The 27,999-nt window shown below is 41.6% G+C and overlaps 1 protein-coding gene across 1 annotated transcript; it reads right to left on the bottom strand.

Moving 5' to 3' along the window:
* Nucleotides 1–83: 83 nt before the first annotated feature.
* On the bottom strand, nt 84–16,928 carry LOC119722138 (nuclear receptor subfamily 2 group E member 1-like). Its single transcript, XM_038192183.1, has 6 exons — nt 16,637–16,928; nt 15,707–15,949; nt 5,150–5,494; nt 4,426–4,529; nt 1,922–2,168; nt 84–1,045 (listed from the first exon to the last, which is right to left on the bottom strand). The coding sequence occupies exons 1-6, from the start codon at nt 16,767–16,769 to the stop codon at nt 804–806; spliced, it is 1,314 nt and encodes a 437-aa protein (XP_038048111.1). The 5' UTR covers nt 16,770–16,928; the 3' UTR covers nt 84–803.
* Between the last annotated feature and the right edge of the window lie 11,071 nt (nt 16,929–27,999).

Genomic DNA, 27,999 nt, shown 5'->3' with positions numbered 1-27,999 from the left:
GTCATTGTCCGTTCTCATGGATAAACATGAATTATTCATGACATTGCCCCTAACCCTCCTAGGAATAAAAATTACGCTGGCAGTCCATTTTGTGTCCAACCCAATCTTTGCACTGCGATAGAACATGTCACTCATACAGGGATGTGGTCCAGTCTATCACAAGTCCAGTCACAAGTAAATCACAGGTCTAGTAACAGTGGATGAACAATAACAAAGCAATGCCGTTGTCAAAGCTCATTTGAATAGCTTGTGAGTTGACTTGGGACTGGAGGACTTTGTGATGGACTTGCAGGGACTTGTGATAGACTCGACTACATCCATGTGCTGACAAAAAGTAAAACATGATGGTTTTAATGTAATTGTTATATAGCGCATTCTATAGGAAAGCTTCCTCCAATCTGAGAGCAAGTTCATGCGACAACTACGGTTAATCATAGTTCGACTGACTTCACTTGAAAGAATGACGGTTGGACTACTCTAGTCAACTATTTGGAACTGAAGCTAGGGACACTGCTGCAGCGCTGATGATGTTTTGACCATCGTTTGGCTAGAGTCATTCGCACGTTGCTGCGCAGGCGTTAGTTATGTCACAAATCAACCACTAGCCGACTATTGGTCTTCCCCCGAACTTGCTCTGAGTTCTTCCGAGTTGTGTAGCTGAGTTGTTTATTTGGGAGAGTTTGTAGTACATCGTCTCACTGGAGACAAGCTTACGAGCTGTGTCTATAGTCCTTGTGAACAGCGCCCTCTGTGAGAAACACAGGTAAAGCGCCCTCTATAGCTGGCTGACGGGGTCCGTTCTCCTAACTGCTCTGGAACATGTCGCTGAGCAGCCGCTCGATGGGGATGCTTCCTATGGTCTCCTTGAAGAAGAGCCTCTCAATGAGTTTGCTGCTGACCCTGCGGAGGGCGGGCAGGATGAGTAAGAGGCGGCCAAAGCGCACACTCCTACCGGGATAGGAATGGCGGATGTAATCATTGAGCATGACCTGGGCCTGGTCCTGGAGGGCTTCCACCTGAAGGGGCTCTCTGACACCGTGGGTCTCTGAGAAAGGCAAACAAAAACACAATGAACTAAATAAGAATGGGTACACGAAATGAGAATGGTTACACTAAATAAGAGAAGCGAAATCATCTTTAAGTGCAGGCATCTTGATAGGTGTGTTCTAAGTTCAGTGATGTAAACGCTTACTAACTTCAATGACGTAATGCGTGTGCTCGCTTGATTCGAAATGAGGGAAGATGCTACTTGTATTCTATGTCATACTGCTGTGAGTGCCTTATGGTACGAAACAGTCTGTCCAGAAGAAAAATATGCCAAAGTTTGATTAACTCATATCCTGAAGTTATTGCATAATTATAGCTCTGCAGAGATGTATCGAGCACTGTGGATTGTGATAGATGATGATATCATTGGATAGCTTATCAGTATTTTAACTTTGGATCTTTGTGAAGTAGTAGAACATTCTTACTGTGGATTTGACTGCCAAAGGGTCATTTTGCTTATGTGTACAGTTATGCGACAAGTCTTGTTGGCCTACTGATTGGTTGAAGGTGCTTGTGTCCTTGGGCAAGTCAGTTTACTGTGATTGCTACAAAAGTCATATGTTACAATGACAGATGATGTCACATTTGAGTTTTAAAAAGGTTGTGATTGTAAGTAGTGTGAATTATTATCAAATCCTCAGAATGTATGGAGTTAATCAACACTTACTGGATGCATTATAATTTTTTTAATAAATATATAAAAAAGGTTTAAATTTGATCACTTTTGTAGTTTCCTCCAAATGATTATCACCTGTTTAAGATCAAATTTCCACATAGAGTCTCTTTGCTTTCCTCTTGAACACAACATTGCAAACACTGACATGAATTCTAGAAGAAGACAAAATTTATGAAGGCAGCCCCTTTAAGCACTTACCAGGTCTGAAGAGCGCCACCGCTTTCAAGCAGGCGAACTCGGTAAAGTCCACCTCCAGCGCCCTCAAACGAGCCACCACATCCTGCATGTAGCGTATTTGTGACGTCAGCCGCGCCAGCTCGTCCCCAGATAACTTTTTCTCTGTTCTGGGCAGGTACTTCAGGAGACTGTCGGTCTCCAGCGGGACGGACCACTGGCAGATGCCGAGAAGGAAGAGGTCTCGCCAGCCTTCCTCCAGCAACAAGACCTGGAGAAAGAAAAAAAAAATTTAACTTTCAATTTGAACCATGGATTTATTTCTTGGGTGTAGGGGTTGAATCTAGTCTGTGGAATAGATGCTTGTACGTCAAGCGTCTAAGATATCGTGCAGATTATGCAAAACAACAGTGCATCTTGACCTCCAGATTCTGACCATTCAGCGGGCGCCTTCTATCCTGTCTTCAGTAACCCCATTGATCTCTGACTTTAGGAGATCAGTGGGTAGCCCGATGTTGTATGAGAAAAACATGGCAGCTATTGACCAATCAACAGCAATGTTCAGTCAAATTTCTGCTCTTATTGACATCACAGCTTCTAAAGGAGGCTCTGATTGGCTTGCGCGCGGGGTCGCATAAAATTTGCATGCTCAGATATATCACACAGTGTAAGGTTCTGCGCAAGTGGACGCCTGATCCTCCGAGTAGGTAGAATCTATCTACAGCCCAGAAACTTTGTTGGAGACGAATTTCAAAGGGCCATAACCCATTTTAACCAAAGAAGTTCAGCTTGATGTCAATGTGATGCTTTTAACTTGTGATTGGTTCTCAACAAGTTTGCTTACTAGGTTGATAGCTTGCAAAGAAGTAATTTACTTAATAGTTTTAGGCTCGAATGTTGCACAGCTCTCTGGAAGCACAGAAAGATCCCGATCGGAGAAAAGTTTAGCATGACAGCAATGTGGTACTAGCCCGAATTTCGTCCGAATATGAATTACTTCTGACTCTGTTGTTGCCAATTTTTGCCTACCAAAAAGATTTTCCATGTCAAATTGCATCCATGTGAGGAGCTCGCAAACTAGAATCAGTCATATGTTTTTATAAACAGTTGAAAAACAAAACGCCCATAGCGATGGAATTTTCTCGGGCAAAAGTGGTACTCTAAGAAGTACAGGTAACATGTATAGGTGGGAAATGTAGGCCAAGTTGGCAAGTATAAGCAAATCAGTCAAACGTATTCCAACCCTGGGTTTGAGTTAGGAGTTTGATGCCGTGGTTAGGCGCGCTCACACCCGTCAACCTGAAGTTGTTTCTCGCAGCGTGGACACTCCACGCGGCAACACCCCGGTACACGTTACTCTTAACACTTTCAGCGTGCGCACTCGAGAGTGGATGATTAACGAAAACAAGGGGGCGGGAGATAAAAGTGAAGTGCCTTTGAATGTAGTAGGCCACACACAAGCACACAAACACCAAACCACGAAATGATAAGCAGTGTTTGCGTTTCTATGGCAAAGGCAAAGGTTGTGCTGACTTTTTCACCATCACCAGCGCGTGCGAGCGCGCGTTCCTGACGTACAAGCGGCGGTTGAGAGGCAACTAAAGCCCCGTTCTAGACTTGCCTCTCGTTCGGTATCGCATCTTAGCTCCGTGGTGATTTATAACCGCTTCAAGTTGACAGTTTCAGACGTTTTACCGTCAGTTGGTTCAGAGGACACGCGCTCTGTTTTCCAGTCTTTTTTCTGGAGTTTTTTTTTTACGTGAGTTACAGCCGAAGTACTTGTGCGGGGCTGAACGAGGTTCGAAGTTTAGCTTGGCAACTATTAGTTTTTGTTATTAATTGTCTGTTTTGAGGCAGGCTTCAGACACCGAGTTGAAACTGTGTCAGTGGCGGGGTCATTTCACTTTTTGGCAGGCATGCAGCCTGCTATAAATAAACCTCGTTACAGTTCCGTCAGTTTCGTAAAATAGGTACTTTTTAGAGACTATTTAAGAGCAAACATTAAGCAAAAGTTGGTTTCTCAAAAGAGATGGGTTGTCAGTAAAGCAGCAGAAATGGTCCTCTATTACGTCATTATGACGTCGAGTAATTCAATCTGTTTTGGCTTGTACCCCTGTTTCAACCAATGTCCTTAACCACAGATGTGCCTAGCTTAGGTGAAAGCGCCTCGTGACGTATTGATGACGTCCCATAAGCTAATTTGTAACACCTGATTTAATGCATCCATGTTTAAGTTAATGCAGCAGACCCGATTGTTCTTTCATTTTAAACACACTTTGGAGTCTTAAATTCATCTTGGCGATGTCAATACATCATCATGACGTCATAAAAACACTAGTACATTCTCGTGTTACCAGCAAAGCTTTTTTCACAGATAAGAGGTTTTTTTAGACAGGAGACAATAAATTGATCCAGTTTCTAGGCCATAAAATGATCGAGCAAAAGGCAAGGTAAATTTTAACCGCAGGTAAGGTGGCTGTACTTTTAGTGACAGCAACTTTTATGTTTCAATAATAAAGTATTCGTACCTGGTCACGATACGGCAACAGACGGTAGCAGGGGATATTCTTGGTCCACTTGACGGAGGTGAACAGGAGTCGTGCCGCCACTTCGGGCATACTCTCCGGCGTACCTGCCATGGGGAAACACGGAGGAATGTCGGTGGGGTTGCAGAGCTTGTGGCAACATCGATCAAAATCATCCATAAAAGAAGGGAGGCTATTGGGTTGGCTGTTTCTTTAAGAGAGTAGTAGACATTTGTGATGCGTTCAGGGCAAGTTTTCGAGTGTTTGTGGGCCGGTTGGCGGCTGAAGCCAATGAAATGAATTAGCTAGAACAAATTAGCTAGAACAAAAAGGATGTGTTGTTCATTTCTTGGGTCATTAAGTAAAGTTCCAACGGACCTCGCCTGATATTTGGTTTTGATGGGTTGGGACCTTCGTTTCGTTGGTCAAATCTTGTTCTGGTTTCATTGTAAATGTCAGGACTTAAAAGTGGAGCTGGATGCTTCACCGAGTGTTGGTTTTGTGTCGATCCTCTTGAGCCTGTTCCCAATACATTTTTTTGGTATGAATCCTCTTGATTCTTCCACAATCCTTCCCTGATAAAAACCCTTTTATGCCTTCCTTATCCTTATAAAGCTCGAATTCATGCAAAGTAATAGTGGATTGGTAAGGATTGTACCTTCCCAAATCCTGCAAAATCCTTCGACTCTTAAAATATTTTGAAGGATTTTGATGGGTATGATCATACCTGCCATCGCAGAATGAAAGCCGGCATGGGGTCCACCTTCCCCCTCCGCCTTGACCTTAGCTGCCGACAGATCCAGAGCCATGGGGCTGACGTTGTACTGCTCGGCGGTCAGCAAGCTGTGGTAGAAAGTCCCATAGTACATGGAACTCGACACGTAGGACACCACAGCCACCGGCGTGTTACTGGTGCTGCTCGTGATGCCGTGGTGGTGATGGTGGACGTGATGCGGACCGTGAATCTGGCCGTGGACTGACGGGGGCTCGGGGCTCGCCGACCCGGTACTGCCGTGGTCCGGTGAGGAGGGCTTGGGTTTGGGTTTACGCGGACCCCGCTCGTGCTGTACAGCTAGATATTAACAGAGGGAAATTACACATTATGACACTTCAGTTTTCTGGTCAAGACTTCTAATAAACATTTTGAAAGAGACTCTTTATGAAAGAAATGACATTTCCCCTGAACTTCTGGTAGTTTTCCCTTAGGAAGTATGTATAGATGAACGAAAGAACAACACCTAAATTAAAACCTGTTAATTTACTTGTCATAGGATTAGTTTGTTATTTTAAAAAGGTTTATACTAGTCCGTCATTTTCGTTTAGTTCGCTTGTAAAGTACTCAATTAGCAGTTTCTCACTGTCTCCTTTTCCAAACTTTTTATTTTGAACAGTTTTGAGAAGAAATTATTATGAGTATTCAATTTTGTATTTATATTTTAATTATGATACATGCACGACAAAATCAAAGTTTGCCTGTCATTTATAACACTGTTCGGCTTTTCACAATGACCTTTAGAAAAAAAATCAATAGAATTCCATCGGGACAATAGATCAGCCCATTTACAAAGATATCCCACCACCAGACTTTGTAACAACAAATCCAGAATGTTCCGGTTTGTTAGCCAAGTTTTTTGGGGGTAGCTGGTGTAACCGCCGAAGCCGTTTTGCCGACTTCACGCCGGTTGGAGCGGGACAATGCGGGTCGCGCGCCTGGTGTTTGTTCATCTGTTCCGGGCCGTTGTCCCGGCCGGCCCCGCTGAGGTACCGGAATGCCTGTTGACCACGCTGAAAAGTGTGCCGTGGACTGTGGGAATTTTCTGTACTTAGTTCGGGACATGTGTACATGCGGTTTTGATTGACATACCCATGCAAAACACCTGGCCTGGGAACTTCAAGTCACCCCAGCTCCCCCCCCCCTCTCCCCCTCTCCCCCCCCCCCCCCCCCGCAAAAAAAATGCATGACAATTTTGCAACGTCCCGCAAAAATCAACTTCAAATGTCAAGAGTTTAAAACTCGGAATTACGAGCGAGTGGCTCGTTGCGGCTCTGTTAAGCTCGGCATAGTTTCGAAAACCGTCGGCATGACTGGCTATAATAACTCGGTCTTTCGGGCCGTAGTAAGTTCGCTGAATTGAAATTGGGCTCTGTTCTCGGTGTAAGTTATGATTTGCAGTTTGGTACAAGCCAAGTTTTTGTTCAGAGTGACCCAGATTTTGCTCGCTTTATTGGGCGATATAGGCGTCACTTGGGACATTTTAAGTTTAGTCGCGTTATTGGAACGTGATTTTGCTTAAATCACTTTTATATTGCTCTAATTCTCGAGAACAAACTGATAGTCCCGATAATCCAAAGCACCCAAGGGCATTTTGCCGGGTTTGCTCTTTCCTATAAAAACCAGAATCCAGTCACCACTTAAATGGGGCGTGAAAAATGTACTTTAGCCGCTCTAGCAAGATATTTTTTTTTCAAGAGTCCAGCTTAAAAACTCAATATCATTCTTACGTGAGAACACCAGTTGGCTTCGGGGCTACAGTGATCATTACAATCAGAGAGGAAAATCAACTCATCGGAAATGATGTACGGTTTGCAAATTGAAGTCGTAGGCGCCTGCCGAGACATAGCGGGGAGGGCCCCCGGGGGGCTTAGCGCGCGGCGCGCGCTGGTGACACACCCGCCTTTTGAGACAGCGAGCCCGGTGCACAGTCAACCTGGCCAGGTGCGTTCACGACCCAACACCTCCCGAAAATTGGAGAGGTGATGTCAAAAGCGGGCCCGTGTTTTGGTTCGTCTCCCTCTGTCCCATGATAACAAACTCTTGTTATTAAGCGGAGAGAGACTTAGTTGCTGACTGAAAAATATGAGTCATTTTTTTTTGGGGGGGGGGGGGGATCATTTTGTTGTTTTTGTGTTTTTAAACAATCATCATCACTATAAGGAAATCAGAAAGCCTGTCCATATCAGACGTACTTCACCAGATATAGGCCTTGAAATGTATTATGTGTTTCAGCTATTGTGGTTGAGGGACGCTTCACAGTTAAAATCTCACCAAAGTTTCGGCAGATCCTATACAATAAAATTGTTTGGCCAAAATAGTTTACTATATTCCAAAGAACCTTTGATATGACATTGAATGACAAGTCCATTGAACTGCATTGAAATATTTCATGTTTTTACATAAAAGCGAACTCTTTTACACGGAAATGATTTTAATAATGGTTAATTGATAAGTTAATATAATTTTGACCTAGTTTTCGTTCTAGGAATTAAGGGACACATGCCAATTCAGTATTTCGACTTGCATTTGGTTCACATTGATCCAAGTGCTGCACCGCTGCCAAGTCGCATGGTTATCATAATTTTTTTTTTCATTGTACGGAAAAGTTATACGAAGAAGATCTTCATTAACCCGACTGACATACTGAACACAAACAGCACGACTGTTATTAATATCTTATGGATTTTTCCCTCTAAATGACCGTGGTTTCGTTACAGAACACGACCAGCGTTTAAAAGACGCAGTCAAGTCGGTCTGTTTTCCCGGTTCGATAAAATGTCATTAAATGGCCATCTTGAATGCATGGGCAGGTAGGGCCCAATCGGAAACAGCACGGGGCCTGGTATAATACCGCCACGAAACGGGCTTTTGATTCCCTAAGCAAAATACCCCGCTCAATACGGACCCCGCAAGGACATCCAAATAACCCTGTTTGGACAAAGATCTTCAGACCGTAGTAATTTGACGAGGTTATACGTGAAGACCGCGTTCTGTTTAAATTCCCGACCGTGTCTGGACCGACCTGCTCCCGCCGTTATTTTGACAGCCAGCACCGGTGATCCATTTAGGGCCAGCCGCGCTGTCTGTTGTACCGTGCACCGCGGAGTTTCCCCCGGCCGCCTGTGTAAAGATCGCAGGACCGCGAAAGGCGGTTTCCCGTGGGTATCGCTCTAAATTAAACTTCCATCATTGGATTACTTCGTCATTATTGACTTGTTATTAAATTAGCTCCCTGTCTTGCCAACGATTTTATTTCACTGCGCATTTGTGAATAATAAAAAAAAGGTTGTGCAGTCGCTTGATTTTTACTTCCTTGGTGAGATTTGGCAATGGTGTTCTTACTTCTTAGTGTTATTAGGCCATATGAGTTAACGTTATTGGTTGTAAGCTTGTTATTATTTCGGGACATGGTCGGTTGGGTCTAATAAATGATATGAAAGTTTCATGTCCGTTGCTTCAACAATGGTGTGTCACTGCTTAAAGTACAGGGGTCCTGTATAAGAAGTACAGTAAATAAGAAGTACACTTTATAAGTCCTTCACTCTCATTTCCCCACTCCCCCCCCCCCCAAAAAAATTAAGAAATAAATAAATACATAGGTACAGCACGCCCATCGCCACTCAATTTGAACCCCCCCCTCCTCCCCAACACTGAAACCCCACCCCACCCCCAAAAGGCCAAAAAAAATACACGTAGGCCTAATCGATCTTGTTCGCACGTACAATTTATCAGTAGTATAATGACCAGGTTTTTTTTTCTGTGAAGCAAATAGGAGGGGCATCAGCATCCTATCATTGGGGTTAGACTTCGGTTCGGTCGTGAACCCTTTACGGTATTTGGGGCATCGCTTTGTTGGGGGATATTTTCTACCATTGCCCTCCGGATCCCCCACACGTGACGATACTAAGCTGCGTATTTAGAACGACTGAATCGAGAAACTTCAGTACAGGTTGTCATGCACGAGTGCGCTTGACGCGTGGAATATACGGCAGCGGGTCGGAGTCACATCACATGCCCGTCTTTACCCCCGTCTGCCCCCATCAAAGCATGCAGCCGCGGCCGCTGTTACGCAGTCATCCGTAAACTGCTGTCGCCTGTCTCAACATTAACAGTACGTCAACTCATTTTTGGGAGAAAACCAGCTATGGATATTGTAGTTGAAACAACATCTGTCTCACGCGGGTTGAACATCGTTTACGCCCTGGGGGTAGGGGGGGGGCGCCCTGGGGGTAGGGGGGGGGCAAGGGGCTAGGAAGATGGAGTCGGGGTAGGGGTGAATCTTCTGGCCTCCGGGTTTTCCTATATTCCAAAATCCAGCCTGTATACAAGGCTTTGCACTTTTTTTGGCTAGACCTTAGGTGCTGTAGGGAACAGACGAAAGTTGGAGACGAAGATACTCGGCAAAAATCAATGTGGTAATTAGCAGAGGCGACGTTAGCTGTCGCCGGCTGGCTGAGCTGGCTGATAAATACTGGCTGGCGAGGGGCTGGTCCGTGAATGGCGCTGGGCATGCATATACGCTGGGCGGTACTAGTAGTGCAAAGTTTACGAAGACAACTAAAACTATTTAAAATCTTCGTCACTTGTTCAAGGAATGATTATAAGTTCATTCCCAAATTCTTATTTGCCCGATTCCTTTATATGTGTCCCTGGTTTTTTTGTCCGTGCGGAAACGTTCCAACCAATTTGAAAGTGGCGTTCGCCATGCAATTTTCGAGTTTCATCTCGAAAATACATTTTCAGATTTCTTTTCTAATTTGCTATATATATTTTTCAAGCGATACAAAAGTTATTGACTTGAATGAGACATCTACTAATGAAAAGAATCGACGCATGTTTAGTTATTGTAATTTTTACTTTACATTTTCAATTTGTTTTATCTGCCAGACAATACTTTTCGCGCGGTAGGCTGGTTCTCGCCCCACAATCAGTATCGATCATGTACGGACCGGGAGCCAGTCTGCTCGCAAAGAGAATTCCAGATGTCCAAAATATGAGGGTTTAGGGAAATGTTAAAATAAAATATACTAGTTAAAAATTATTAATAGACAAAAAATCGAATTAAACCCCTACCCACACAAATTCTGACTTTTTTTCAAAAAACGTTAAACCCTCCGTCGGGAAATATTTCGATAAGCGAGGGATAGGGAGCCGGGGAATTCGTGGCTTGGCGCTCGAAGAACTAAGAAGTCACCTGTGACCTTTTGGTTTTGTTGGGGAAGGGGGTTTCTTCCCCTCTCCCCAGCCCCCTCCCCCATCCCCTTCCCCACCCTTTTTGGCCTGGAGTCGGGACACACGTTGCCGCCTGTCGGCATAACAAACAGCACTTGAATTCTCCTTTCAAGTTGTTCCAATCCCCCCTCACGCTTTGTGTGCCTGCATCAATGATGTACGTATTAGCCCACTTTGAACCTGCTTGTTTGGACTTTGAATATTTCATTGAAAAGCTGAAATGACGAAAGCGGGGAAAAAAGACACACAGACACGGCACGCGTTCAAATGCGGTTATCAGATGGAGTGGTATGTTTTTTTAAGCTCCTCGTGCAGGCGCGTGCTGGCCAACTCGTTATTTCACATGCGTACTTGATCATCGCAGACGTTGACACAGGTTCGCTTTTCACATGCACAACAAACTGTTTGTGCTCGACCTCTCCTTGGTGCTGTCATCAGCCGCGCCTTCAGAATCAATCATAGGATGCAACACAATGGGAATTATTTATCAATTTTCCGTCGTTCCGGATTCATGACTTTGTAATCGTATTCAGGCCAAATATTGTTGTTTTAGAAACAGGCCTTATTGTGTATTTGGAGGTTTCAATTTTGTTATAATTTGTTTTGGTCGATGAAATAATAGTCGCAGCTGCCCGCGCGGACGTCTGCGTCGTTATGCATTGTATCTAATTTGTTGGTTTTACTCTGTTTATCATCAATGATAAGCTCCATTACCGAATCAAGAATAATTGTCATTGTGGGATTTGTGCTGCCCATTTGGGTCACACTGCCTACCATCTTTTCCTGGGCTCTCATGCGTGAGGCGCCGGTACGTGTCAGCTTTAACAATTAGTATATTTGTTTTGTTTTCTGTCAGATGACTGAATGAACAAAGATGCAACACAATGCTCGAACAACAGATGCGGATTCTCTTGGTGGAGTTTCCAATTCATGCTTAAAAAAACCCAATAATTTGGAAAATTATTGAACTTTGAAAAAGATTCGGGTAATATTCGTGAAAATGTCGTGTATTTTAAAGACGCATTCCCTGTGTTATATTCGAGTTTCACTTTCAAAAGGGATTTTGCTTTTTTTCAATTGCTATTTTCGTAGCAATATAAAAGTTATCCACTTTTGAATGAGACAACGAGCAAAAAAATCCACCGACGTTTAGTTAATGAATTATTTCTTCACAAAAATTTGAATTTTTGGGAGGAATATTCGCAGGGTGAGTTATTTGTGTACGAAATGAAACTTTTTTTTAGAGGGTTGCAGATGCCATAAATCGGAATACGGTATTTTTTTCGTTAAAGGGTTCATGCTATGAGTGTTTCTTAGGAACACATTTTGTACAACTTTCTACTCCTGTTAAATGTATGAAAGCTATCTGATATCCCTTTTTTGGTTAATTTTATTGAACAGTGCACTTCTTTAAACATCCAATATTTTACATGCTTTTCCAGACAACTGAGAGCGATGTTGCCGTGTTGCTGAAATAGCTATCACATTGAGGTTTCTTCCTGAATGACATCACAGTTTTGCTCATGAATATGGAAATTCACATTAGCATAAAAAAAAATTTAAAAAAAATTCTTGAAAATGGCAAAACGAAAATTGACAATAAGGTTCAATGGGACTCAAAGGTGTATTTTCAAGGATTGCACTAAGCAAAATACATTGCATGGGCGCTTTAAAACAAAACATACAAGTTGAAAAAAACAATCCGAGTTAGGAGAGAAACATCCATTTTTAAAGGAATCTGCATCGTTAAAGGGACTTTTTCAGAGGTTTACGTGTTCATTCGTAATTCCTTTGGAAGCCTCTGTGTTCTTTAGACCTATTATTTGATGTTCGCTATTATTGTAACCAATGGGTCATTAGCTTCGGTTTTTCTGGTAATAAATTTCTTCCTAATAATTTTTCACCGTGTGACCAAGTCACTTGCTTGCCGTCCCATCATTCCTGGTACCCCGCGTTCGCGTCAAGGCCGTTTTTATAAAGCAAAGCTGAAGTCAACATTATCATCATTTTGTTATATTGCTTCAAGAGTTTTGTCATAAATTTCCCGTTTTCTCGCCGAAAGCTAATTTTGGCGGGCCGGCGTGTGTTCACACGAAGGCGTGAAACAGCGGTCGTATGGTTGGACCGCTTACAGCGCTCTCGTCAGGCCAGAGTTGCAGAGAGTTTTGATTAAAAAATTGACCGATTTGCTGCCATAGCGAATCTTGTTGCATTGCAAGCAGATAAAGTTACTTGTAGTAAAGAATAACGAAACGTCCGAGAGCAGTTAAACGTATTTAAATGATTTTGCTTTTCATGCATTTTGTTCGTTTTCAATAATAACACCACTCAAAATCCAAAGAAGAATGCTCAAAACCTATTACCTGTTGAAGCTTCAGCTCAGCGGATATTACACTTTTCGAGAAAACAGTGACAAACAATGTACAAACTTTTGATCACGAAACACGATTTCGTCAATTAATATCACTTTAAGTTGGTTTTTTTTTCAAAAATCTGTCAGTTGACTGATTTTTGGAAATTATCACCTAGATTTCTTCTAAGTGACAGCAGGCCAGACAGAATAATGTATGTGTGTGTGTGGGGGGGGGGGGGGTAGTACCAGTATACGATCTTTAATCCAAGTAAGCTTTTGATAATAATTCGGTCACTTTTGGAATAAATGCATGATCCTATATGCCTTTAAGCCACAAAGTATGCGAAGTGGGAATTGTGCTTTAGTTGAAAATGGTTCAGTTCAATTTATGTCTATTTTGTATCAAATTTTAAACCACTCATCACAGTTTTACTGCCTTTTTTAGTTTCAGTCCGAAGAATATAGCACTAGATTCCTTTTTTAAATTGCTATTTTTCTATACGAGTACAAACAATATTCACTTTTGAATGATACATCGAGCAAAGAAATCGGCCTAAGTTTAATTATTGAATTGTTATTTCACCAATTTGGAATTACTTGCGGTCTCGAGGGATGGCCTAGTTCCCGCCTCACAATCACTATCGCTAATGTACGGACCGGTAACCAGTCTGCTCGCAAGGCAGATCTGTGTGCGCCCAAAATAAAAACCTGGGGTGTTTTTTTTTTCAGAAGGTTGCAGACATAAGTAGGGGGTGTTTTTGGTTGGCATAAAGCGTACATTTGAAAATGTTTTGAGAGAAAAGTCGAATAATGTTGAGCGCGGGGAATGCAACTTTAAACCAAAATGTATTGTAAAATATGCTGCGAAAATTATGGAAAATAAACTGCCATATCATTTTTTCTCCAGGGCCTTCAGAGTATAGCTAAAAATGATATTATGCCAAAAGAAGATATGACTTTACTGCACACTATAGGTAGAATCTGACATAAATAGCAACCAAGTGACATATGATTTAGTCCGTTATTAAGCTCTTCATCTTGCAGTGAAGGAAAGTCAATAAAAAAAGATGTACTTCTGCTTCATAAGACCCGCCTGTCGGCCTTAATTTCCACTCACTCGAACGAAATTATGCAAAAATCTGTTCCGTATATCCGCTGTTCGGCCGACCGCTATCGACGTGCCCGGGAAAAAATCTTACGTGTGAAGGGAGCAGGAACTTCATTTTGCAGATTTTGGCGCGGACGTGTGATGGCGCGAAATCACCCAAGTGGACATTATTTGGAATATTATTGAACGGATAGTTGGTGTAGCGTATCGAGGTGTCACAACGGGGCCTGCATGTCAGGCGGTTGCAAAGTTAATTGAATATATTTATATATATTTTCCTTCGCAAGGAATTTAATTTAGGCCCTAATATCTGTGCGGATCGATTTAGAAAGCAAGACGAAGTCGGAAAATCAGCGTGTTTTTCCCCTCGATCAAATTTCAAGCCGACATTGCTGACGGAGTTAGAGCCGTTTGAAATTAAATTTGAATTCAGCCGATGAGAGAATTAACAAAACGGCTTGCTGAAAATGCGAATTGTTGTTCTCGTTGAGAAACAAACGTCTTTGAAAGAACTGGCCTAAGTTGTTGGTTTGTGTGATTTGTGTTTCAACTAATAGAGTCTATATACAGGGTGAGTTTAAAAAAAAACCGAAACCCAAATGTTGGGACCATTGTTTTATTGAAGTTCTGCATGTAGCATTTTCAAAATCTAGGATATGAAAGCCCAATTCATAAGCTCTCTTTTAGTACAAAAATCATTTAACTTACTTATGTACTTTTCAAATTACGGAATTTTAAACACAACCACCGTTTTAAGGTTCTGTCCACGGATCACAAAAAAAGTTCAGTGTTCTTTCAGCAAAACGAAAACAAATCACATAGGGATGTGTGTGAATTGTTTTCGTTTTGCTGAGAGAACGTACACCTTTTTGTGATCCGTGACCAGAGCCTTAAAACGGGGTTGTGTTTAAGATTCCGTAACTTGAAAAGTACATAAGTGATTTGAATGATTCTTGTACTAAAAGATAGCTTATGAATTGGGCTTTCATATCCTAGATTTTGAAGTTCTACATGCAGAACCTCAATAAAACAATAGTCCCGATATTTGGGTTTCGTTTGTTTACTCACTCTAGCTGTACAACGCAAAAACGGTTTGAAAATTCATTGTCGCTTTCATCATACCAAAAGCACTTACCAAAACTCACAATGTCAGGCTTTCAAGTATACTTTTTCCTATTTGTTTCTCAGATTTTTTACCTTTCTTCTATTTTTCCTACTTTTTTCTTGAAATTTCTACTTTTTCCTGCATTTTTTTGTCCCACAACTCCGAAAAAATGAAATCTCATTGACTGTTTAGTTTTTCACAACAGTGTCACACACTGTCATATGTGGGCGAAGGGGCGAAGGGGCGAAGGAGTACTGCAACTGTACTTCCAAGAGCTTAGTTGAGGATGGAGAGCAATGTTGTGAGTACAGAACATGCCAAATGAGGCTTATGATGCTGTGGACATGGGTGAGTATCAACGAAAACTACTCCCGAAAGCCCGCGAAAATCCTACTTTTATCCTGATTTTGATCCTACTGTTCTACAACTGTTTCACCTGGGTCTGCTTGAAGGCCTGCAAATTTAAAATTTTAAAATGTGTTCGTTCAATGTCCCATTCAACGGTAAATAACTTTTATGTTGCTAGGAAAATTGCACCTGAAAAATACAAATCTATTTTTCGAGGTGAAACTCGAAAAGTGCACGGGAGCACATCACTAAACTCGAATATAGCACGGACAGAATACATCTTTAATGAAAACACGATATTTTTCCTTACGGAAAAAGAATGATGTTATGGTTCCGACGAAGGAATTGTGTGATATAACTTACCATCTTTATTCATGTGAGCATCGAAGCACTTCTGCAGTCGGCAAGCGCGGCACTGGTTGCGGTGGGTCTTATCAATCGGGCAGCACCCTCCTCCCTTGCCTTGCTGCTTGCAGGTGTAGACGCGGTTACGGTGGATGCTTCGCTTGAAGAACCCACTGCAGCCGTCGCAGGCGTAGACCCCGTAATGCTTGCCCGAGCTACGGTCACCGCAGACCTTGCACGGGATGTCTAGAAGACGATCACCTGTAGAATGGTAAAAGAAACATCAGACTGTGAGAAAAATGGATAACTTCGAGTTCTTTAACAAGGAAGAAGACGAATCTTGAAAGACAAGAGGGGCAGGAATATAGTAGGCAATATTTGAAAGAAACTGTGGGGGAAAAAGACAAAAGTGGAAGACGAAAACCAATATTTGGCACATTGAGAGACATGGAGCAATTCGATCGGGAACAAAGACAAGAATATTTACTGGGAAAACAGAATACGCGAGATGAACACGAAGACCGTCAAATCCAAGGGAAACGTGATCCATTGAAGATAAACACTAACAAAGCAAAATCGTGGATTTAAAAGAACTTGAAAAAGAAAATGCCAAAAAATGGAACATGAAAACAACAGAAAGAACAAGAAAACAAAAAAGATTAAAAATACACATTGGAATTCTGAATTATGAAGTACAAGATCTTGTTATGAAATGATAAAACTTTGAAAAGGGAACTTGAAACAGATTTTCACAAGTGAAAAAAACGATCAGTATTTTAAGTGGACGGCTTAACATCAGAACACGAAGCTGAGAGAAGACATATAGGAAATAGAATGAAGATGCCCATAAGACCAGACTTAGAGGAATGTCAAGACGCGGAGGGATGAGGAGATGAAAAGAATGTAATTAAGACGTGATAGTTAAACTCTGATTATGTCCGCGCCAACCTTTTCGCCACTCGATCCCCCGCCGATCACAGATGACTTCCTCCCGTCGACTTGAACACAGCAGACGGGTTACCCCGGATACCTCGGTCTGTCGAGAGACCTGCTCGAAAGTTTCTTCGCAAGTCAACTTCATCTTTTTTTAGAGCTCGTCAAAAATACCGATTCTTAGAACAAATCCAAACTTGCAATCCCACCTCAGCGGGAAAAAAAGTGACAGGGTCTTTAAATCTGTGCGCGGTTTTTATACACAAGCGGGGTTTTTGTTCACCATGTGTTTGTTGTGGGAGCTGTGGTATGTTGACGTAAGAGTGACTGGTTCTTTGGTAAAACAATTTGGCGTGGTCTACGCGTGGAGGTCGCGAGTCGGCGATTAGATCACGCGTGGCGGATCACCGTGAGAAGGGAGCTGAGCACGGGGCCGAACGTAGCCGCGGCGCCGTACATCGCTCGTCATCAAACACCACACGTATTGTTCGTTGGTTTAGACCTCAGCCTAGTTTCTCATTGTTTGGACCCTAGATCGTCAATCCAAGGCTGAGCCGGGATGCCCCTTAAAAAATGCAGTCGTCTGTTCCTTCTTCAATGAGTGTTTTTATTCTGTTAAGACTAGGAAACTGTACATCGGAAGATGGCTGGCTTGGCGCGTGTAAGATTGTTTTCCTACGGCTGGTATGATCCTTTCACTGGTGCAGTCAGCCTCGTGCTTTGGCCCGTTGGTTAAGGCTTCCATGACGCGTGAACCATTCAAAACTCACAGATTTTACAAAAGGCTTTCTGTTTTGTTTGCTCAGAAAACATGTCTTTTTGTTAATACAATCCGTTTGATTGTTGGTATCATAACAGTAACATTCCACTATATGTGTTTGGATTGTTGTCTTCGTATGGAAACTAACGAATTTTTTCCAATTTGAAGTCGAAGTGTAGGTAACATTTTAGTTTGAAGTACGAAAAAATGCTCTCGATCTCAATCTAAGCCTTGATCTCAGTCTCGGTACCGCGATCTTACATCCTTGATCAAAGTCATTGTCTTTGGTTATTCTTTGGCTGTTCTAATTTTCGGTCTTTGCCTGTATCTGTGATTCTTTGTCTTGGTCTGATTTTTGTCGTGGTCTTAATCGGGTTTTGTTTTTGCGTCTTGGCCTTAGTCTCCGGTTATTGGACCTGCAGATCTTGGCGTTGGTCTTGGTCTTGGCCTTGGTCTCGGGTTCCGTGGTCTTTGCTTTATGTATGGTCTTGGCCTTGATCTCCAGTTGCCCTCTATCTGGTCTTTGTCTGAGGTTTTTGGTCTTCGTCTTAGGTTGTTGGTCTTGGTCTCCGATTCTTGGTCTTGGCCTTTGTCCTCGGTGCTTGCTCTCGTTCTTGATCTTGGTTCTTGGGTCTTGGTCTTCGGTTCATGTTCTTGGTTGTAGGCTTTTGTTGTAACGGTCTTCGGTTCATCATCTTGGTCTTCAATTCTTGGTCTTGGCCTCGGATTTAAGTTCTTGGTCTCGGTCTTGTCCTTGTGTTACTGGTCTTGGCCTAGATCTTCGGTTCTTGGTCTTGGCCTTGGTCTTCGGATGCTGTTTTTGATCTGGGCCTCGGCCTCGGCCTCGGATTGTTGGGTTAGGTCTTAGTCTTTGTCTTGGGTTCTTGGGCTCAGTCTTGGCATAAGGGTCTTGGTCAAGGCATTGGTCTTCGGTTTCTGTTCTTGATCTTGGCCTTGGTCTCAATTCTTGTTCTTAGTCTAGCTTTTTGTCTTATAGGTTCATGGTCTTGGCGTTGATGTTAGATTCTTGGTCTTGGTCTGCGTTTAAGGCTTGGTCGTATTAGCCTAGGTCGTTGGTGTTTTTTTTTTTGGTCTTCGTCTTAATATTTGTTTGTTTGTGTTGGTCTTGGCTTTGGTCTTCTGTTCTTGTTTTGGTCTACTTCATGTGGTTCTTGGTCTTGCTCTCAATCTTTGGTCCTTGGCCTTGGATTTGTTCTGGTATACTGGTCCACAATCTGGCTGGGTTTGTTTTTGTAACATTACCAATGTATTTGGTAATAAATGGCTAATTCACACGGCGTAATAAAGAGGCAAATATTTCTGCAATAAACATAAATAAGTATATAGTCAATATCCAACGACATTTCGGATCTTATCCAACGACCCCCATAGCCTTATAGGTAACAATTTCTTCTGTCTCAGGAATGAGACTTGTATGAGACAGAGGTCCGAATGGCATACTGAATACAGGAACTGGCATGATTTTTTTCCTGCCCTGTGCGACCTCTGTTGTCATAATAAGAAATTCCATCAATAAACTACTGTGAATATCTACAGTTATTTTGCAATATATTCTCCTTGGGCCTATTCACACGCATCGGTGAAAATTGCAGCCAAATTATGGGAAATCAGACGATTTCGTGCATGCTGCTGTATAATACCGTGGGAATCAGACTCAGTCATCAGAATTCAATTCACTTCTTTACATTCCGGTATAGATTATTGGTATTTGGTATTGCTGATCGATATAATCCCGCATGAGAAAATCATTTCCCGGATTGTCTCAGCTTTGATTTTCAGTCAGAAAAAAACAAGAACAATGGTTTGGTCAAAATATGTGTTGCTCGCACTGCCGCTTCCCAGCCATTCATCCCAACAGCTGTGTTGCTGATCTCTTTTCTTTTCGATTTTTTGATTCATAATTCTGGGTTTGATGGAGACTCTGCGGAATTCCAAACACTTGTTGTTATTCGTCATTTGTTTCGCCTTTGTTGTTGCTCATAGTGTTGTCTGCCGACACGGCTAGAGCGAAAATCGCCGTTCCCGTTCCGGAGGGGTGCATCGGACTTTGCAATAAACCTCAGGTTTTAATAAAGTTATACACAATTGCAAATATTTCACTTCTTTAAAAGAATAAAACGAGTCAGTTGAGACGCTTCGTTGATCAGAGTTGTAATGACTCGAGTCAATGACTTGATGGACAAGATGTGTCGGACTCAAGTCCGACTCCAGTCACAATTGTTTGTGACTTGACTCAACTCGAGTCCCTATGGGTAAGTGACTCGACTCGACTTGAGTCACTGCGAGCAAATGACTCGACTCGACTCGACTCGAGCACCTCATCAGAAGACTCGACTCTACTTGAGCGAAGGTTGATAAGACTCGAGCCCCCCCCCCCCCCCAAAAGCAAAAGTTTGCGAAAAATATTTCTCGACCTTCTTGACCTATGGCGACTCGACTTGAGTCACTTCTTTATAACGACTCGACTGGACTCGAGTCACAAAAATCAGTGACTCGTTTCAACTCCGGAATTTCAAACTTAGGCATTTTTTTCCAAGCGTAGACCTACAGGATTAATTTAAAGGGGAAGTGCGCTTCTTTATTTGAATATTAGCTAGATTTCCTAAATTTGCAATTTCTTTAGAAATATGTATACTAGTGAGGTTTGCGGTATTACATCTTGTACAATAATCTCTTTGAGAAGAGATGTGGCTCTGAAAAAACCGCTTGGTTGTGAAACTCGACGTTTCGATCAGTATGCTCTGATCGTCTTCGGGAGAGAGGTTACCGCAATATACTACCACCACGCAAAAATACAAATCTTATTTTAAAATAATATGTGTGTTTCTTGTGGCATGCCCAAATTGGCACATAATGCCACGTCGAGGATAAAACACTTAAAACATCAAACTTTGAAAACATTAAAACTTCGAAACATGCACAGCATAACTAGCTCGGATCAGCACACTCGAAGATCAAATCGCTCCCGCTGGAAAGGGAACAGCATGAGGCACCCCATAAAGGTGTTTTCTCCTGATGTGAGCAGTTCCATCTTGTTGTCATTTCCCAGCCCATAAACGGGTCAGAGTGTTAGAAATATGGTTTTCCCACGCCCGTCATCTGTCCACGCATTCATGCGCGTATAATCGGGGCGGCTCGGCTGGGCTCGGCCCAGCCACCACCACATTTCGACACACATGTCAACTCGGCCAAAGGAAAAACAAATCGGCAATGTCCCGGATGTACTTCTTTTAAATAAGCCCTGACCTGAATTTGTTGTGTGAAAACTAGTTCGCCATGAATATGATGTTCCACTTGTTGTGTCCTACCATTGTCCCTTAAAACTGTTCTTTGTTTGTGCTTGTAAATGAACGGGATTGCTTTGTTCTGCCGAGTTTGAGAAATGGAAATCAAAGGAAAAACGAAGTGTGTTGTGTACCAAGTGGGAAGTTTCAAAAACCTGTTGTTGATGTGACTCGTCTCATTTAAACAAACACGCGGCGCAGGGAATAATTAAAAAAAAAAAGTTAGCAAGTATTCTGCATTATGCGTTGGCTTTGCAATGCAATCGGATCTTGACAAATTTTGCAGTTTTGAAAACTTTCGCTGCGGTGTTCTATGGGTTGCATTAATACTGGTTATGATAGTATCAACAGATAAGAAAACTAAGGCTTGTGTTTCCTCGATTTTTTCCGACGTTTTGAGACTTTTGGGGGGAAAAAAAAGTCGTAAAAATTATCCTACATGTGCAAGCCTTTGTTACAGAGAATACAGTACATACAAACTGATTCCTACGAATATGTAATCAACAACCAAAATTAATGTATTTTCATATTTATTCTGTTTTTGTTTAATTACTATTTTTATAGCCAAATGTTCGGTTTTATGTTTGTTTGTTGGTTTATCAAATATGCAATTTATTGTATTTTGGCCGAGAAAACTGATTATTTTCCCAAAGTTCGAGGAGCTTGACAAAAGCCTTCGATTCAGTTTTGGTGCCCTTTTTCCCTTTCATATTGCCCTTCCGTTCATATACTCATGAAAATACCGATCAATTTTGTTAAAATCAAACTTCCGATAAAAAGTTACACTCTAAAGTGATTCAATATTTGTACCAGGTTCCATTATATGCGTTGGAACGACAACTCGCCGTGAGAATGCGTTTCCTGCCGGGTATTGTCAGGCGAGTTTTGTCTGCTGTCCTCGTCCAGAGGATTGGCACCTCTTGCCCCGTGAGTGCCTCGTCTTCGAAGGCCAGTCCTTGTCTCTCGATAAAAAAAATCAAATCCTGCGAAGCCTTAAAATCTGGAGTGAAAACAGTCGGGACATTCGACAACAGGTGTTTTCTGATGACAAAAGACGGCGGTTTTTGCGTTGTTAAATTGACTAGTTAAAATGTGTGATCAATTTGCAACAAATCGAAGCTTTTGTGTTTCCCTATAACAGCAGATTTCCGGTGATCGTTTTGTAACGAGCTTTGTGATTGGTTAATTTGTTGCGTTGGTGTTGTAACCTAACTATGTTGCTGTCACTTCCTGCTGACTGTAAACACGTTTGCTATTGGCTGAGGCTGTCAATGACGTATTCTGTACGTGGGATTTTATGCATTTGCCAGCCATTTCATTGGTCAATGTTGTCAAAGGCATTTTGAGTTATCCTGCTGGATTCATTACCTTTTACCAAGTAACTTACAAAGTTGACCACTCTCGATCAGTTTCTCTGAGCTGAATTTAAGAAAAATAGTTATTCAAAGTCTACTTCACTCCTCGGCATAAACCTCTTAGGATTGCCAATATTTGCACAATCATTGTGTTTTAAAACAATCGTCTTCACTTTGATAACAAAAAAGTTGTTTAGACGATACTTTGGCCGGTATTTGAAAACGTGGCTTGAAGGTCGAGATTTTTGGGTGGATAAGTTATCGCGGAACACTTGAGACTCCGCGGGCGTGCGAGCAGCGCGTGACAGCGGGTAGGTCCACCGTCCCAAACGGCTAGTGGCCCGCGGTTGAAGTGGTGCAGGGAGAAGGCGAGTTGGCGGACTTTGAATACAAAGTCTACAATTACACTTAGGGCAGCTGGCTAATTTAAGTACTTCTGTTACTCCCCTCGCCTGTTTTTTTTTCTTGCATTCTGATGTTTTTATCCCGACACAAACGCTTATGGGCGACTGTCGATTTTGCTGTTTTCCGGCCACTGATGATTATTTTGTGTTACGGTTAAAGGCTGTGTATGTTTTCATAAAACCTCACAAATACTGACGAAGACATAAATTGTCAACTTTTTTATTGAGGAGAGTTATTAAGCCAATAGAACAGAACTCTCTCCAAAAAAGTAACTGAAGATATAGGTTTTCCCAGCTACTCTCTAAATTCCAAAGGGTGAAAATTCAGTCCATTCGAGAGAAGATTCACTCCCACAGTCGGACACTAGGGACTATAGACGTTTTAGAGTGAAATTTCTTCAATCGTAAAGATCGAGTTTTCACTCGAGCTTCGACTGAAGAGAAAAATTTCACAAGCTTTTAACAAAAACCAATTTAGTCATTTACCATTCAATTTCAAAGTTTGGTCACCCTCTTTAGTCACTGGGTCGAGAATATTCGTCATTACAGATTCAATTCGTCTAAGCTGTTGCCGAATGGCAGCATTCAGAGATCGAATTCATCTTATATAAATCAATTAGACGAATTTGATTTCTGAATAACAAGGTTTGGCGTAGACCAGACGAAATCGACTACACCTGGTCGAAAACGTGCGCTCATTGTTTGAATTTGCTTAAACTGAATTTGAAATTGTCTGAGAAAAGACGAAGTTAAACATTGGAGGTGCACTGAAGCGGTGTTGGTGGACGGATTTGAATATTAGAAACAGTGAATTCGAATAATAAACGTTTTAAAACGTTATTTCAAATGGGAGACATCAAAGTTTCAACATTGTGTATATTGGAAGTGGGTTTTGTTCTGTATTTAGTTTCATAATCTTGCTCAGCTTACAGAATATCTGCAAGAAAGTATTCAAATAAAATTCGGCTTTTTTCCATAATTGTCTATTTAAGAGTAGGGCCTATGATCGCAACCCTTATCGGTATTTTTTGGTGTCTGTCCCACGTAGGCTTATATTATTTTCCCACGATGTCAATCTGCCATACGACTGTTGGATGTCCCTCAGAATCGACCAGGTGTCACAACACCCAGACCATTCTTTGCCTCATCAGCTGGACTGGGAGGCCATCACCCCACACACTGCGCATGCACTGCCTATCACGTGATCGAAAATTCACTTTGCCAAGTATGTTCCGACGGCTGTTGGACATTTCAACGGCTATTTCATGTCCTCTTTCATCACCAGTTGCGATTATCGCTCTCGACTGATGTTATTCTGTATTTTTAAAAACGTATTGACTGTCGTAAATGGTCTTCAAAAACAGTAAAGGTATCGGCACTACAGCTAATTAGATGATGAGAAATTATACAGTCAACTCTACCGTCAGAATAATGTTTGGTTTTTTTTGGGGGGGGCCTATTGTTTTGTTTGGAAGACCAAAAACTTGTGAAACGTTTTTATTCATTCATTCTAGTGTCCTTTGAGGGCGGTTGTATGGAATTTTAACATGAATGTGCACATGGCGCATGCCTGTCTTTGTCTGTGAAATAACATTGACAAAAGTCCAAGGATTAAGCTAAATGGAATTTCGGCAAGCTAGTCGAAAAAACCTGGCGTGACGCGAAATCGAAGGTCTACCGACCTACAAGGTGTTAATAGGGTGAGGATCTCCATTCTACTACAAACTTTCCCACGGGTTTTTGTTGGACTCCGGCTCTCTCCAGTCACTCACATTGTCTCGCCTTCCTATTGGCTGTCCCGTGTTTTAAACCACACCCACTTTCATTCATGAAATGAATAGTTAATTGGCATTGTCTCCATTTATATCCTGTTATAATTGATGAACTTGAAACATCCGGTGTACAAATTCAAAACGCACAAACTGTTGTTTTTTTTAAGGAATAATCGTCATTTTGTAGAAGTTTAAGTGACATTTTATGTCAATAATATAACTATGGTTTTAGTCAGAGAACGAAAATATTTCCTTTGGTATTATGTTTTATGCTGTTGTCATTTAACCAGTAATAATCAAGCCAACTTTCCTAACCTGCAACAACAGTATTAAAGGTGTATGCCTACTTTGTCAGAAGAGCGCAAAAAATATTGATATTTTCAGATTGTCTTCACACCATATTTTAAAGGTCTGGTTCAGTAGAAATAGTACAAAGATTTTGGGGGAAATGTGCTTTACCCCCCCCCCCCCCCTCTTGGCGACGGTCATGTTCACGTGCATGCCAGGTTAGTGACGATCCACTGTGTAATGTCTAAATCGTGTCCCGCATTAACAATGCAACTAAACCCGTGTTTGAAGCAACATTTTAGTAAAGAAATATGTGTGACTGGAATCAAGATTATAGCACTTCAACGGCTCGGTGCATTAGGACAAAATTTGCCCCGAATTCATTCGCACGATAATTACACGAAAATATATTTCTTTTCAAAGTATGCATTATGCTTTAAGCATCTTTCCATTTTTAAAAAAAAAATTCTTTACAAACGCGTTTTTTCCCAAAGGGCTCTCTTGAGACAAAAGTGCATGCTTATTTCGAGAATCAAAACGCAAGTGTGCCACATTGTGTTACAATGGCCCATGCATTGATAGAATTAACGCCGAATCAATATACGTAAAAATGATTTTATAAAAAAAAACGTTTGTAAAATTTTTTATTGGGGCATTTTTGCCAAAAGTGAAAATACCAAAGTGAAAATACCTTTTGGTCAGTACCGTATTTATTTTTTTAAATCGCAAAGAAGTATAGCTTGCTACCTCTTGTTCGAATCGAAGGGACTGGATACAATATTTGAGTTGAATCTTATCGATATCACCGAAACATTTGATTTGAATACTTCATGCAGAAAAACAAGGATTTTGATTGAATTGTGCGTAGACTGCAACGTAGGCCCATCTTTAAGACAAATAGCAACCGACTTTAGCGGTCCTATACAGCGAAGTCAATAAAACTGCACTAATCCTCCATTTTAAGTGACTAAATTACTCCGTTGCTGGCGACTTTCCAATCATTCCTGATTTTTATTTCTAACTTCATCAAGCAAAAGCCGATTCTTCCTGGTCCTCTCGTTTTTATGGAAAAGCACACAGCGTTGTTACGGCGAAGAGGGGCTCTAAGTACCGTGTTTGCGTCGGTGAGGCACCGGGGGGAGAGCGGCGCTTTACCCGGGCGATGGGAGGCAACGCACCTGCCCACAGAACAGGGCTCATAAAACTACCCTTACTTCGCCTTCAGTCGTCAACACTATAACGGAGGCAGGACAAAAAAGATGTTGCTATGAGTACCACAGCGGCGTATTGTCGTTAAAATACAATTTTAAGAGATGGTAAATATTCTCTGACGCTATTTTAAGAACGCTGAGTTTTGTATGCGACTCGGAAATTCCAGTGACGGCCGAAAAGACAAAAGCGTAGTGTTAAAGCATCATTCAAGCCGATTAAAAGGAGTATTTTTTTTTAAGTGTGTCGAATGCATACGGGGAACCCCAAAAGCTGAAAAGATATATGCCTCGACAATAGAAGAACACTACATATGTAACTGACCGCTTGTAATAGGCCAAACTGCGTAATCCCGACGAGAATGTGCCTAGATATGGAACTTCGCCATGCCGTCTAAAATTATTTAGACTAAATAATAAACAATAATTGTTAACAAGCGGTTTTTTTTATTGATTGGCCGGATTTAAGTCAATATCGCAATTCACTCTAAAGATTTGAGTTAATTTCGACCATTAAAATGGACGGCGACTTTCAACACAACACGCGCCATTGAAGTTTTTTTTAAATTGTAATAAAAGATTAATTTTATTCCGGCTATTTGTGGAAATATAGAGTTTGATTTGCAGTCTGATTCTTTAAAAATTTATCGGTATTTTTTTATACATGTGACACAACAGCGTTTGTGTTAATTTGAAGATTTATAATACATTTTTGTAAAACGCTCATGACTAACCGGCGTTTTTTTCTCTTCATATTTATAAGTAGGCCCTACTCATGATTTGTCATTGCAAACCACATATTATTTGAGAGCTTACTAACTGGCATCAATAGGGTTTTTTTTTTCGAATGGAAAAATACTATTGATTTAGCAAACAAACCACATTTGTAGGAGCAATTGAGCAAGAAGTTGAGTTTCGGAAAATTAAAACAATACAATTAAAAACGACTGTTAAAAAATGAAGGTATTCAATATTGAACGACAAGCAGTTTATGGAGAGAATATTACATGTACATAAAAATATGCACTATATTATTAAAGTTCAGTTAATTTCATGTTATCAGAGGTCTAAGCGCCCGGGGTTGGGTACGGTACACGAGACCAACTCACCTGTCTTTGGAATGGGGTGAAGCGACGCTATCACCCCGCCACAAGCCGAAGACGATACCAACTCAGTCATCGCGGACAGCTGATGCGGCAGCAAAAACACAAGACGGTCCTCCTTAGATTTGGGCAAATCTTTCCCTTCTGTATACTTGCCGAGCCCGTCGAGTCTTCCGGTGTATCTTGACAGCTTCTTAGTAATTGTCACAATCTTGGGCGGAATGTGTATTGATCGTTCGCGTGATCCTCTCCGAAATCTGCAAACAGGTCCTCCTGTATTTCTCTGGGAATTCGCATCAACTGTGCCGCATTTAAACGAGAGGTATCTTGGGTGATTTTCGTTACTTTTTTATTTGATTATTTTACTATCATTAATAGAGAAAGTTACAAACACCGAAGCCATGGGAATTCCCCAGGTGGTTGTCAGCTGATGGCGAGGGGGGCTGAGCAGCGCTCAAGCACGGCGCTGATTGGCCAAGCAGCGCGCTTGCTGATGTACTTACAGGCCGGACTTTTTGATGTTGATGATGCGCGTGGTGATGGCGTGCCGAAGATCATCAGTACATCCTGCGCATGCTCCACATAATACATCACCACACGCAAATTAAGCATCACCAACATATTAATGGAGATCAATGATCACACAGTGTAAAAAAAATCGAGGGTCTTTTTTATTTGTCCGTTTGTCCGTGTTTGGTTTTCAAATACTAAATTATTCATAGATTATTCATTGTCTGCGATCTAATATCAAAGAGTGGTGTTTAGTGAGGCTTGAAAGACGGCTAATCATTTTGTGGAGAAAACAGCTAAAAATATTCTCAAATTAAGGCTTCCTGCATTTAGGCACAATGGTAGGAGGCCCTTTGAATTTGTAAACAATTATAATAAACCTTTTCAGACAACTCTTAGAAATGCAACTTTAAGGTAGTTTGATTCAAGTCTTTGTTGTTCCCGATTCTTCTCATATGAACGGTTTAAAATTGAGGTGAAATATACGTTACTTTTATAAAACAACTAAACTTAATGGATTTTTGTTGTTGGATCCCAAAGGGGGGTATCTACACAACGGATGCAGAAATTGTCAACTAGCATTGTGATCGGTCAATCGACAAGTCGGTGGTTTTCACTGCTCTTCAGGTCGTTGGTGGCGCTATAGCGGCTGTAATGAATTACATTTCATCCA

The sequence above is a fragment of the Patiria miniata genome, unplaced genomic scaffold (assembly GCF_015706575.1).
Source record: "Patiria miniata isolate m_02_andy unplaced genomic scaffold, ASM1570657v1 HiC_scaffold_14, whole genome shotgun sequence".
In the NCBI taxonomy this organism is placed as follows: Eukaryota; Metazoa; Echinodermata; class Asteroidea; order Valvatida; family Asterinidae; genus Patiria; species Patiria miniata.
This window is presented reverse-complemented; position numbering and strand designations above follow the sequence as displayed.

What these genes read in the sequence shown, in the direction of transcription:
- LOC119722138 (XM_038192183.1), bottom strand. Translation starts at nt 16,769, where the DNA reads ATGAAGTTGACTTGCGAAGAAACTTTCGAGCAGGTCTCTCGACAGACC. An exon ending in GGGGATCGAGTGGCGAAAAG is followed by an intron (nt 15,950 to 16,636) that starts GTTGGCGCGGAC and finishes ACCATTCTACAG; the next exon opens with GTGATCGTCTTCTAGACATC. An exon ending in TGCTCACATGAATAAAGATG is followed by an intron (nt 5,495 to 15,706) that starts GTAAGTTATATC and finishes GTTAATATCTAG; the next exon opens with CTGTACAGCACGAGCGGGGT.